The sequence below is a fragment of the Acanthopagrus latus genome, chromosome 11, assembly GCF_904848185.1.
Source record: "Acanthopagrus latus isolate v.2019 chromosome 11, fAcaLat1.1, whole genome shotgun sequence".
Taxonomy (NCBI): Eukaryota; Metazoa; Chordata; class Actinopteri; order Spariformes; family Sparidae; genus Acanthopagrus; species Acanthopagrus latus.
In genome coordinates, this window is record NC_051049.1 from 15,080,705 (window position 1) to 15,094,655 (window position 13,951).

Consider the following 13,951-nt stretch of genomic DNA (forward strand, 5'->3'; position numbering starts at 1 on the left):
ATCCAGATGTGATGAAATGATAACATATGTTTAGATTTCCTTCAACCATGTGACTTTGAACATAGCAGCATATTATCATACAAGCTTTTGTGTTTATCAATGTTTGATGCCTTGACCCTGTTTCTAATGTTGCTGAAGTTTGGTGCTGTTCTGAGCATTATTTGTGGCTTTTTGATGGCGATTTATACTTGGACGCATTTACTGCAGTGTATTGTTGTTGTGCGGTTGTTCTGAGGATGCTAAAACTACGTAAGCTAGCGGCCCGCAGACTTTATCTCTCGAGGGGCGTCGTACTCGGTGTCAAGGTGTGTTAGAACATGGATTAAACTTACACTGGAATATCCCTTTAACTGCGAAGGCCTGACTATGAAACCTCAGAAACCTATGGATGACGTCACGGAGACTACGTCCACATGTTGTGCAGTCTACGGAGCTAACATTAGCCTAGCTGGAACATAATTTCCTTGGTGTGTGTCCAACCTCCCCACCTGAGCATGGATGTGTGATTTTTCTAAAAGGTCGATGTGGAACATTTTTGCGTCAGACCTGAGGCAAGACATTTTAGAGCAACTGCACATCTGAACGCCTCATAAAAGCACAGGTATTCAGCACATTCATATCACTTTACATCTTCTTATTTCAGAGTTGTCAGCCTTGTCGTCAAAACATCTTTTTATGTCATAACCCTTTCTCAAGACAGGCTTTTTTTTGTGTATGTATGCCTGCGGGAACCTCCATAAAGAATGAATAATGAGTTTTAGTGTATTATATTTTACGTCATATAGGAGACTATATCATTGTGCATGTAATTCACATTTGTAGCCCCCTCAGGGACCAACTGGTGCTATAATACATAGCTATATATATAAAAAAAAAAAACTACTTATGGAAACAAAAGTTCAAATCCTTTAAAATGATCTCCTCCGGCACAGTCCTGCCTGTGATGACCCACAAACGCACCGGTTCACCCCTGCGGACGGCAGCGTGGTATGACTAATTCTGGCCACGAATCTCTCCCTGCAGAGAGGCTGTCATGGAAGTGATTTGGCTCGGCGATGGCTCTCCTGGCTGAGCTAAAGACAATCTGAAAAAGCCCCCATCAGGCTCTGGTGGTCTCTCATGGTTCTGTCTTTTAGCGCTGGGAGAGTTCAGGCATTGCTTCAAGAATTTGAAAAAGTGTAGACAAAAGTCACAGTTGCATCATAAGGCATCCTCCTATCAGATACTGATAATCAAAGCCGACAATCATGGAATCTGAGTGAGGGGTGCATGTCAAGTGTGTATCTATATGTTTGTGTAAGGACAAGGCAAACCTTACCACCGGACCCCCCCCCCCCCCCCCCCCCCCTGCATTTTTGCTCTTACTGGGCCGGTCACATGTAATAATAACCCGGACTGGTCCATGTGGAACAAAGTACTTGCTTTTTCATCAGCGTGAGCACATGTAGTCACCACAGCGCTCACCACAAGTCTCACTTGGACCATTTGTCTTTCAAACATTAAATCTTCATCCTCTTCTCCTGAGCACACATGCCCCTAGTTGCGTGCTTGCACTGCTGACTGCATCCGAAACCAAACCTCCAAACATGAATCTGGCACACAAACCAAAAAAAACACATCTCCCCTGCTTTGATCACCACGATTGGAAAAAAAAAAAAAAAAAAAAAATGGTGACATCGCGAGGCCTCTTCTGCTAAAGCCATGTGTATTTACCTTAGGGTCGACGTATGGTGTGTCTGCGTGTGTGAAAGTTTACATGCGTGTATACAAATGTGAGCGCTGGAAAAAAGAAAGAGACGGGAGACAAGTGAACGGAGGAGAAAGAGGGGAAGGGAGGGCCAGTAAAAGTATTTCCCCGGGCTCTGAAAGTACAATACACACAGACAGTGGTGTGTTTTCACTGTAGCCAGATTGCTGCTTGGCGAAATGTGGTTCTATTTAGAAGAGAGAGGGAGGGACTGCTAGGATAGCAGGGGGGAGGGAGGGAGTAGTGGGGGGGGGGGACACAGATACGCACATACACATAAATGAGCTGAACTGGTCCAATTCTGTGTTCCCATCCATCCCAGTCTTTTTTCGTGGTGTCAGTGTGAGACTGTGAGACTCCCTAAGAGCTTCTGCAGCACACTACAAATCATCCTGCATGACTCCGCTGCATGCTGAAGGCTGGTCTTACAGCAGCCTGCATGTTCCCCATTAGAATGAATGGCCCAGTGTGAGGGGCTGCGAACATGCAGTTGTGTTTTGTGCTCAGGAGAGCGTGAATATAGTGATGCTGAGATCTGATTCACGGGGGAGTTCCCCCTGGTTTATTTTTCACTGTTCTCAAATCACGCGATGTCAACAAAGCAGAACGCTCGTTTATCAGTGGACTCAAAGTGGAAATGTTCATGTTTTCAAGTAAAATTTAAAGACATCCCCTGGTAATTAAAAGGGGTTTTATCTGTTCCCCAGACATCATAGTGCCTAACCCCCCACCCCCACCCCCCACATTCAGTCTGCCAAGTCCTACAGAGATATAAAACATATTCACATGTTTGTAATTACCAAACTTTGTTAATCTTTGAAAAAGTGGCCGAAGACATTACGACAAAACATCTAAGCCCTTTCAGGCTCGATAGAGGATGTCGGAGAAAATAAATAAGAGCATTGCCAGGTAGCCTTCAGGTCTACATAATACCCCATTGTGCAAAAAACTATTTATGACCCTTACGAAACGTCTCTCTCTCTCTCTCTCTCTCTCTCTCTCTCTTTCTGTGTGTGTGTGTGTGTGTGTGTCCCCAGTCGTTGCCCTCCACAGTGGCTCCAAGTGCCCAACAAGGTCTCCCCACAATGATAACCAGTGGTTCTTTTCAGGTTCTTCTAGGTCCTGCTGGCTTCTTTGCTTCTTCTTCATTGGTTGTTCCTTTGGCTATCACATTTTCAGATGGGTTAGGTTCATGGTTCCAAAACCAGCTGACCACAGTGAACTGTGACATGTGCATGGTAAAATGCCTCAGGCTTTGTTCACACCGAACCGGGCGTTGGGACGAAAAAAAGGCCGTCCTCCCATTCAACTGAATGTGAATATTGTGTGTTGTGTGGCTGCGGCGGTGCAGTCAGCAGGGGATGCCCAAAGAACTGCAGCAGCAGCAGCAGCAGCAGCACAGCGAAAAGCTGTTTTGGAGAAACACAACGTGATGTCATGTTGTGGTGGCCCGCCTGCAATCACACTGGAAGATACCCACGGGAGGACCGAACAATGATATTCACCCCGACGTTTCCTCGCTCTTGGTTTATTTTGGATTCACAGCTTTGACGTCTCATTCTGACGTACAGTCTTTGCTGCAAAACAGAAATACCAAGATGCTCCTTTTGGTTTGTGTGCATGTGTTTATCATCACTAAGAGGTAATGGAGGAAAGTCAGGGGAAAGTCAACGACAAGGGTTTACCTTCTTCTTCTCCTACTCTTTTGTTGTTTAATGATGGCTGGCAAACTGCTTTTAGGTGCATTACCACCACCCTCGGGGATTAAAGGTTCACAATGAAACAGTCATTACTGCCATGCTGCCTTATAACCCCGCGCTAAATACAGCCTCAAACTACGTTCTGCCAATGATGTTATCCAGGTTTTTCATATCAGTCCTACCTGACAACGAGAGAAGCTTATAATGTTGATAGAAGAAAGATTTGTGCATTCAAATGATGAAAAGCTTTGGTGATTTGGTGTCGATGTCTATATCAGATTTTGCACATTTGCAGTTACAAATGGACACATGCTGCTCAAATGTTCATGTCCCATTAGAAGTAATGTAAGCTCTTTGAGAAAAGTAACACAAGTCTATTGATGCTTAAATTAAGACTATTGTCGTATAAAATTAAAGGACTGGAGCTTCCCATCAAAAACAGCAAAAGATTTTTTAAAAATATCAAATGTCTCCATTCAGCGAGTTTGGTGTAACCCAAAGTCAACGAAATCCCCAAGATCCCTTATTGATTTGGAAAAGATGTTGTTTACACCCTTTCTTAAACCAAAATCTTAATTGTAGCCGCTAAGCGAGAAGCGTTGGTGGGCACCCTGTCTGAAGTGCGTGCATGAGCTCGACTGCGTGTTGACGGAGTAAATAATATCTTCTCAAATCAATCTGGGCTCTCAGGGGTTTCCTGAGAGACTTGGATTACGCCAGATGTGCTGTCTGGAGCCATTCTATCTTTTTTTTTTTTTTTTTTTTTTTTTTAACTCTACTGTTCCCATCTTCTTAATTTGCTTAATGCTGCAGCACTAGTTTGCTGCGAAGCTCCAGAAAAAATTGACTGACTGACTTTTTGGGTGGGGTTATCCTTTTAAGTCCACTTGAGCACATAATGCTTTCACTGAAACAATGACTTCACACCAACAGCAGGCCACCTTTCCAGTGTCTTCTGAGTACAGCCCGGCCTAAAGCGTACTCCTCTCTGTTGCCACGCTGAACCGTGTTTGTTGAGAGCTGTGGGATCAGCGCGGTTAGGTGGAAGAGGTGTCTGAGATGTGCTCAGCTGTCCTCACCAATATACCACCCAGATGGCCCCTCTCTCAGTGTTAACTTCCTATCAGCACTTGTGGCAACAAAGCACAAGGATGTGTCAATCACAAGCACCGGCCGGGGCCCAGGCAGTAAATAGCAGGACTATTTGAGTAGCAGGCGTAAATGTGACACACTGTGACAGACAACGCGCTCTTTGTGCTTTTGGTGTCGACTTCACTCGCAAATTGCCGTCTGGTCTCGAAGTGTGTCGACTTTTCAATTCCTGACAAATAACCTCAAAGCATGAACGCGATCCAATTAATACTTGCGGCTCTCTCCGTAATTCTGAGGCTCCACGGCCTCTTCACTCATCCCATTGTTCTGCCATTGTTGGCATCACACGCTCTTATCTCATCACTGAGGTAGCCTCAAGGAGTGTCTTTTTTTTTTTTTTTTTTTCCTGTAGAGTGATGATAGTGAATCCATGTCAGCCTCAGTGTGGAGGTTTTAGCTGCTTGGACCCTGTTATAACAACTCTAGGAGTCTTGAGGAATGTGGGTTTGTCCTGCAGTCCGTTCCTACCCCCTCTCTCCTTCTGTCTCTGCCTCACTCTGTGTCCCCTCCCCTCTCCCAAACAGGGCATTTCCCTAACTTTTTTCTACTTTTTCTCACAAGGCTATAGTTCAATATTCCATTCTGGGGCACATATCCTGTCTCAAATTCAAGAGGCTCTGGGCTCCCTTCGACGCCAAGGCACTCCGATTGTTGCAAGGTACTGTGCGCATTAGCTGACTGCAAAGTTATCAATGGCTTTGATTGTGACTATTGTTTGGGATTGTGTCTCTATGTGCACGTCTGTTAGACAGATAGATACAGATTAAGCTGCAAGAAGTTGGATTTTCTAGAAGCAATCAGCTGTTTCGGTGAAAGTCAGATGCTGTACTTTTATTTTTACCGGCTTTTTTTTTTTTTTTTTTTTTTTTTAGAGAGAGAGAGAGAGAGAGAGAGAGAGAGAGAGAGCACGAAAAAGCAGACGCTGGTCACGTTTTACAGTTTGATTGCTCCCTCTTATCTGAGTTGTTTCATTACTTCGGGATACGATTTCCTGGCAAGTTAAGCGGAATAAAAAAAAAAAAGAAAAAGAAAAAGAAAATCCAAAACAGTTATTTCCCCATTTGGGATTAAGAGGAGCTGATGTTTCGTTTTTTTTTGTTTTTTTTTTCTTTGCTCCATTCATAAAGTTGCGGTGATATGCAGAGCTCGTCTCACTGTTGCAAAAAAAAAAAGAGAAAAACTTTTGTCTTATTGTCAACTTGCAATAAACGAATCCAGTGGCTGTTTTTATGCTGTTCCGGCGTTACAGATGGATCTTTGCGTTCATCATTCACGCATATGAAAGTGTGCCTGCGGGTCTCAGATGTGCTATTTTCCCCCAGTAAACTCATACAACTGTGCGGGTTTTTTTTTTTTTTTGCGTGTCTTATTCCTCTGGGAACGGGCTCTAAACTATAATGCGGGGGATGTTTTCGATTACATTAAATGTGTTGTCGTTTAGCGTTTAGACTTTTGAAGGACGTGGTGATGAGATGATGAACTGATAATGCGGGATGGATGCGTTACCTGCGGTCTTTTGACAGCGCTGCCTCCACTCGGTCACTGCTCAATGCATTTCTTTTGTTCGGCGTTGAACCCGCCTCCATTCACTTCTCTCATGGCGAGCAGCTGAAGCCAACTTTTTTTTTTTTTTTTTTGGAGTGTTTAAGTGGAAACATCTTCTGGTTTTTAAAACAAAATTCATTTAAAAAACTACATGCTATTGATTTGCACATCTGTATAATTGTTTATGTGTCTTTGCCATAAAGAAGAAAAGAAAAGAAAAGAAAAAGTGAAGTGTGGAATAATTACAGGCAATTAAGTTGATATTAGCAGCTCTTAATTTCCATTTCTTCCTGTCTAGTCCCTGTCTTGCCAACCACTTTTTCTCTCCACACGCTTGAGTGAGCCTCCAGCTCATCCATCTCTCATCTTCCATTAAAATTAATCAGTGGGATGTGGGGCCATATTTATTTTCCTGTCCTTGTCCAGGCCAGATCTATATTGTGGTGGGACCCCTTGGCTTGGAGGGCTGGAGGCTGCGTCTGTTGAGGTTATATATCACCAGGGGCCCACAGTTCACTCTCAAACCTGTGGTCTATAATGAGGTGGAGAAGAGAAAATAAACCCCACGGCTGTCCAGTTCGGTTGGACTCTAGATGTTTTTTTCAGTTTAATATACCCTAACGCAGTCAGGACAGGCTTGTTAGACTATAGGCTATGTATGGGGGTTAGGAAATCCCAAAAATAATTCATTTAAGAAGACTCAATATATTTGTTTTGCTTAGATTGTGTTGTGTGCAATGGAGAGAGAACTGATCATTCAACTCATGCCCCATCCCTCTGACCTGCCTCTCTGGCGCCCCCTAGGCAAAGGGCTATGATCAAGGGCGGTGTTTTCTAATCTTCTGACCCTATCAATCGCAGCAATTTCTGCTTATTACCCCACACTTTGCATCTATGACACTGGAGTGATTATGCACTTACAGGCTAGTTCTTCGTTTTAAATGTAAGTACTTTTTACATATAAAGTTAGTTGAAAAGTCCGAAAAACAGAGCATTTGCCATCATCCAAAAACCGCTCAGGTCTATCTTGTAACCTTAGGGCTGAGGCTGTAGCCATGGAGTCACCATTGACATATACAAAAGAGTTCATGATCGACATACAGCCTGGATAACACTCACCTTTTTAAAAACGTTTTCCACTGTTTGATACATTTTAAAGTAATTAAACAGACATGCAGTGTTTGACAGCGATTGTACCCACTCATCCAGTCAAGCAATGGCTTATTATTGGGTATGGCTACACCATTTGGACAAACCACACACAGAACAGCAGTACACCAATACTGAAAATGGTAGTTATAACAGACACTGATAACTTATAGATGGAAGCTTGAAAGTAAGAAGCCATTATGCCTAAAACTTTGAGGTTTAGAAATGCAGAGGCTTCTTTGTTGTACAGTGGTTCACAGGGTACACCGAATGTCACCATTTAAACTTGTTTCTATGATGTTATATCCTTATTAACATCCCATTTAATGACCATAAATATTAAATACTCTGACTGGATCTTTGACACTGAGCGTGTCTCTCTGATCAATTTCTGTCTGTAGTCTGCAGTTAGTTCTACATACAGTTTCTGGTGTCTGTGGAGTGATAAACCACTTATGAGACTGCTTTGAAGCACAGTATAGTGAAAACAGATTGCTGGAAGTCAGGGTTTAAGTGTCTCTTCCATTTCCTTGCATTTTCTCCTTTATTCACCCCACAACTCATGTGTTTTCTCTTTTCTCAATACAACCACCAAGCATGCCACAAACAAAGAAATCAAATCAGTGGATATCTCCATTGCAAAGCATTTTACTGGAGAATTGTTCGGTGGCCTGTTCGCAACGTTTTTTAAGGTTGGAAAATGCATGGGAATGATTTAAGGATGAAATTCTTTGGTTTGTTTCTGGTTTGATCAATCATTAACCACCAGGGCTTCATGTACCTCAGGGGTTTGGCTACTTCTGGGATTTTCAAGGGGTATGTGGAAAGCTCATGTTGGTTAATTACCTAGTTAAGTCACAGTAACTAGTAGACTGCCCATCTGAGTGTGTGGTAATGCATTAATCATGTGTGCAAATTAACAGCATGAAAACTAGTCATTGAGTACACTAGACAGTAATTAAAGCCTACTAAAGCCTAATTAAGCTTGGTAAAAATAATGAGGCTGCTAATTGATAAACAGTTGAAATAACTAGCTCAAAATAACCCTAACCCTAACCCTAATGAAAAACTGTTGAAAAGTGTTGCTTGAAGTAATAAAAAGTCTTGCATAGCTAGATCACAGTGTTGTAGTGATGCTATCTCTGTTGAAACAGCTAGCTAGAATAAATGGATATACAGCTGATGGCTAAAAGAAACAATACTGAAAAAGTTTGCATAATATGTTCGCTAATACTTACTAAATGTAATAAAAATGTTGACATTTGATATGTTGCTGAATATAGGCCTAATGAATAATCAGTTAGCTAGCACTAGCTAAAATATTGGTTAAAAAAAAAAAATTAGCTGGTTTTAGCTAAAAGTAATGGCTAAATAGTCCGAATAGTTAGCTAGTGTTAGCTAAAAGTCATAGTTACATAGTCTTAACAGTTAACTAGTGTTAGCTAAAAGTAATGGATACATAGTCTTAACAGTTAGCTAGTGTTAGCTAAAAGTAACGGATAACTAATCTGAATAGTTTTCTGGTGTGGGCTAAAATTAATGGATAAATAGTTTGAATATTTAACTAGTGTTAGCTAATGGATAAATGGTCAAACTGTCCAACCTCTGACACACAGCAATGTCAGTAAAAATTAAAAAAAAAAAAATGTTGCTGCTCTATTTGAGTAGTTTTTTTAGTGATGGTAAAGAGACACTGGAAAGGTAAGACAGAGAAACACGCCATATTTGAAGGCTTCTGCAGTAGGCTAAGGTATTAAGCATACATGGTAAGTACCCCTTAGTAAACTGCAAAGTTGACCAAATCAACCTAACCTGAACAAATCTGAACCATGAATAGTGTTGCTGATAAAGAGGGATATGAACTATGTCAGACAATAAAGGTTAGCAACCCTTTGTGAAATGAGCTGATCCTCTTTCGATAAGTGAGTATATAGATTATATTCAGGTACGTTTGATAAGTCTTTCTGTGTTTCAAGAGATTCTAAGCTGATATTTGCTTTCTTCCTCTGTCCAGCCCCTTCTCTGGAGTGCCAGGACTTGGTTTGGATCCTGGTCTGGATTCCTTTACTCAGCCTGGGCCCATAAGTGGAACAGAGAGCCTGTGAGTGTTGAAAACACAAGTGCTACGGTTGGAGGGATAGCCAGACTGACCAATGGGATCAGGGAAGCTGGCTCAGGTGTTGCTGGGATGGGCAGCAGTGTGTCTTTCGGCGGTCCATGTGGCTGGCGCTCAAACCGGGGATGGACCGTACCAAGCTAGCAGATTTACCGGCACTGTGGACCAGAGAGAGGCTCAGCGGGTTCGACGTCGTGGCCAGGAGACACTGAGAGGGTAGGGATGAAAATCTATATCTGTGTGTGCCACTGTCTTGAAATCCCCCAAAAAGTTTGATATACCTTTTTTGTTAATGTAGAAGAGTGCTGAAATAAAGTACATCACATTTGATTTGCATACACACCTTGTAACATTTGCAGTATCTGGAGAAGATTTAAGATATAAATGTTCCCCTCTCCGCGTTCCTGGCAGCTCTCTTTCAACTGCTGTGCTTTCTGGGCCAAGGCCAAGCTTCGCCTTATACCAAATTATGCTGCTGAATACTACCACATTGTTTTCTCAAAAACAGCACATGTTCGACCTTACAGGCTTCTTGCCACACTGAAATCTCCCCTGTGTGCTTACAGCAAATTGACATTTTCATGGGAAAGGAAGGAGGGGGAAAAAAAAAAGCAGCTTTCTATACGTCTCTGATGAGTGAAAAACATGACCCAAATTCCCCAGAGTGTATTAGTTAAGCTGGATAAAGTAGTTCAGGACTGCTGTGGGGAGATTCCTGGCCCCGGTGTTTTAAGTTGAGGCAGCCGGGAGGAGAAACGGTGTGTTGGAACATACATGTATGCATATGTGTGTGTGTGTGTGTGTTTGAAGGTGTTGCTCATTTGAATGTCTGCACGCGGGGAGTATCCAGTCTAATGAACTACAGGGATCACATCACCTCTCACCAGCTGCAAACCCCCCTCCCTGCCTTCTCTCTCCTGCAGTCCATCTCTTTCAGTTTGTGGCCTAAACACCATGAATCTGGGCGCTGGATGTATGTCGGTGCGGCAGCGAGTTTTCACCGTGTGTTTCGCCACTTCTCGAAAAAAACAAAGTATGTTTTGTTGGGCCCCCGTTTTCACTGTCTGCATCAGTTATTCCAATCAGACTCCCATCTGTCGCAGCTTACGGCTCCCCCAGTGCCAAGCCACAGGAAATGAGGTATTCGTATCACCCGAGGGGGGTATGAAAAGGGGCATTTGTTTCAGTGCTGTAGGTGACAAAGCAGCAGAAGGAATAACGGGGGCAGGAAAAGTATGAAAGAAAAGAGAGCACACGAGGAAGTCAGAGATTAGATGAAGAGGAAATTGGGAGCTGTGGGGAGAGAGATACAGAGAAGTAACTGAAGTCAGCGAACTGAATTCTGTTGCGGCTTATTAATATAGTGCAGGTTAAAGCTCACATAGCATCACAGAACTGGTGTTTTCTCTATAAACATGTTCACCGATGGCTCCTGCTGCGTAATAGAAAATAAATTTGTCTGCCTTGTCGCTCATTTTGGTTGATATGGTGGCATATTAAAAAAAATATATTTTATACCAGAGTTTAGACTCTAACGACCAATCGCGCCGCTCACAGCCACCATGACAGAGCAGTTTTGTCTGACACACACATTGTGCCACGGTGGAGATGATTGGCACTGAACTGCAACAGATTAAATATCTGATCCGACGGAGCAATAACTCACAATCACAGTTTGTCCAACAGACAGAGGAGTGAGTGCAGAAACCAGGCTGCCTTGCACAATAGCTTATTATTCCCGTCGACCTGTGTGTGATTTCATGAGAACATGCAACGAAAGCCTGCAGACTTTTTCCATTACATTGTTAAATTCTGGAAACACGACTGTGTGAGGAATGAAAAAGCCCACGTAGTGATAGTTTTGTGTACCAAAGTAAAAAAAAAAAAGAAAAGGTAATGAGGTTAGCATTAGCAGCGTCTTTGAAACTCGTGGGTATGTCAAGCTCTGTTTGCTGCGCTGGGCTTCAAGCCAGTACAAGAACCTCAAACCAGAGTTTTGACAAAACATTTGACATCTTTTTGATTTATTTGCATTGGATTTCTAGGTGTTGCCCGGTAACTGTCGCGAGAATTACTCCCATTAAATGGCCTCCCCTGCGCCGCGACAGGCTGGCCAAAGCAAATATATCTCGTGTGTTGAATTTATTTTCAGTTGCTGTTTGAGTGTTGCTGGCTGAAAACAATCGGAGTTAATTGGAGAGTGGGTGAAATGACTCTCTGTGTGTCATCTGGCCGACTCTGGACGGAAGATGTAGTGTGAGGAAATAACATTAGTGATGAGTAAGTGTTTTGGCTTTGAGTAACCCTCTAAGGGCCAAATGTTTCCTACACAGGAGTTGTTGAAATTTACTACAACTCATTCACCCCAAAACATGCAACCCAGGCGTGTGTCTTACTGTAACTGTAATGTTTTTTTTCATGAAGGAGCTGCAGCAGTAGACTGTCAGTAACTCCTCACAGGTTTCACGGATTCTCCATGTGGGAGACGGAGGGAGGTTAGTGTAATGATGGTCATTATGCCGGCCTTGGGCTGGGGTGCAGTGTTTATTTGCTGGCTGGAGCTCCATATCCCCTGGTCTGTCTCTGGTAGCACTGGGCCTGATTCTGAATGACTCTGATTTATTGGCTCCCACTGCAGCCTGGCATCGGTCCACTCAAGGGCGGTATCTGATCAGACCCTAGGCTGGCTGGCTGGCTGGCTGGCTGGCTGGCTGGCAGGTCTGCTTTACTTGATTGGTGATGGAACGTCTGGTTGGTAGAACGAAAGAAAAGCGTGAGACCAATGTCTTGCTTTTGATTTCACTCCCTGAAAAATTTGATATTTATAGTTTAATAAGATCTTTTGTATGTTGGAGTTGAAGACCTCTGCCAAGTTCATTGTTTTTTCTAGCAGCCACCCACCTTATTAACTTACTCCAGCTTGGCCCTAGCGTTACCCAGCTCTGCTGAGGAGAGGGACGCCTTGGACGCTGGCTAACTTGGCAGACAGTCAGCCCGTCAGCCTCTCAGGTCCGTTCCAGGATAATGTCAGTACCACCCCGATGGTCTGGATGGGGTTCTGTATTCTCTGTCTGCTTTGGCATGTGCCTAATTGAAGGAGAATGAGAGAATTAAAGAGTTGGATGTCACCAGGCAACCTCAGCCTACAGCATCCGAGTGTTTGGACGACTGAGTAAAGAACAAAGCGAGAGAAGAATTTATATTCAGGATGAGTGAACAATTGCCAGTTTCCCTTTCTGTTTTATGTGCATTAGGTTCCATTTCAGGTTTTTATGGGTCTAGATTTTATGCTGACTGTACGCGCAGGCTAAGACTGAGCTGTAAAGACAGGATTATCCGCGACAGCTGATTGGCATGTGGTCAATAATGAAATGGCTTCTACTAAACGTCAGACTATATATAAAGAATCAGCCTTCAGTTTACTTCCCAAAACTGACGTATGCGCAGAAAAGAAAAATGCGCTTATTTTGTATTCACATAAAGTCATGAACGTATTTATGTGCAGAGCTCCATTTGATTTACAGTTACTTCTGCAAGACGCCGTGACATAACAGCTGATCTGAAACAATATTAACTTTGCCACAAATCATTTCAGATCGGGGGTAGGAACAACAGAACAATAAACAAATATCCCCTCTGGGGTTTGTGTGGTAGACCACAGTTTAGTGTTATTGTGCTACACAACTCTATCTCCTCGTCACAACCCACACCGCCGCAGGATCCAGTGATTTACAGTAGGTTTTTGCCCGTTTGTTATCATTTTTACTCTCTCCCTTTCAGGGCTGCTAATGATTATTTCCATAACAATCATTCTGCTGATGTTTTTCATGATTCATCAATTAATTGTTTAGTCTGTAAAATGTCAAAAAATTGGGAAAGGTGATGTTTTCAAACTGCTTCTTTTGTCCCTCCACCAGTTATTTATCTTTGTGATAGATAAGAAAGAAAAGCTGCAAATCCTCACATCTACGAAGCTGGAACCAACAGATGTTTGACATTTGTGGTTGAAAAATCAAGTCCCGTCAAGTCCATTTTGTTTATATAGCCCAAAATCACAGTCACATTGTCTCAGTCTGTACAGTGAAAGACATCCTCTGTCCTTACACTCCCCAGACAAAGCCTCCCTGCAGCAGGGAAAACAAAATGGAAGAAACCTCAGAAAGAACCACAAATAACTGAGACAATGAATCAATTATCAAAATAGTTAATTTCTCTTGATCAACTCATCGACTAATCGCTGTAGCTCTGCTCCCAACGGTGTCTGTTTCTGTAGTTTGGTTGTTCTCCATACATTCCTTTATCATCCCCCTTCGATCTGATGGAGGAGCAACAGGCCCAGGTGTTGCTTGAGGCAACAATACGTAAGAGTTCTGCTGACGGGAGTCAGATGCCAGGCAGATGAACTTTGACCTATGACCAGTACAGCGACACACACACACACATACACGGACACAGACACCTGACCTCATGGGGCCCCAGCAACTGTGAACTTCTGGTGTGTGTCTTTATGGAAACAGACTGTCTGTAGCCATTCTCCATGCC

At 43.0% G+C, this 13,951-nt stretch overlaps 1 protein-coding gene across 1 annotated transcript in view; it reads left to right on the top strand.

Annotated features, from left to right (window-relative positions):
- The first annotated feature begins 473 nt into the window (after positions 1 to 473).
- fbn2b (fibrillin 2b) overlaps positions 474 to 13,951 on the top strand; it is a 73,341-nt gene continuing 59,863 nt past the window's right edge. Inside the window, exons 1-3 of the mRNA XM_037115686.1 lie at positions 474 to 601; positions 5,161 to 5,257; positions 9,308 to 9,625. Coding sequence (XP_036971581.1) covers positions 9,447 to 9,625 — 179 coding nt within the window. The 5' untranslated portion in view covers positions 474 to 601; positions 5,161 to 5,257; positions 9,308 to 9,446. The remainder of the gene's footprint in view (positions 602 to 5,160; positions 5,258 to 9,307; positions 9,626 to 13,951) is intronic.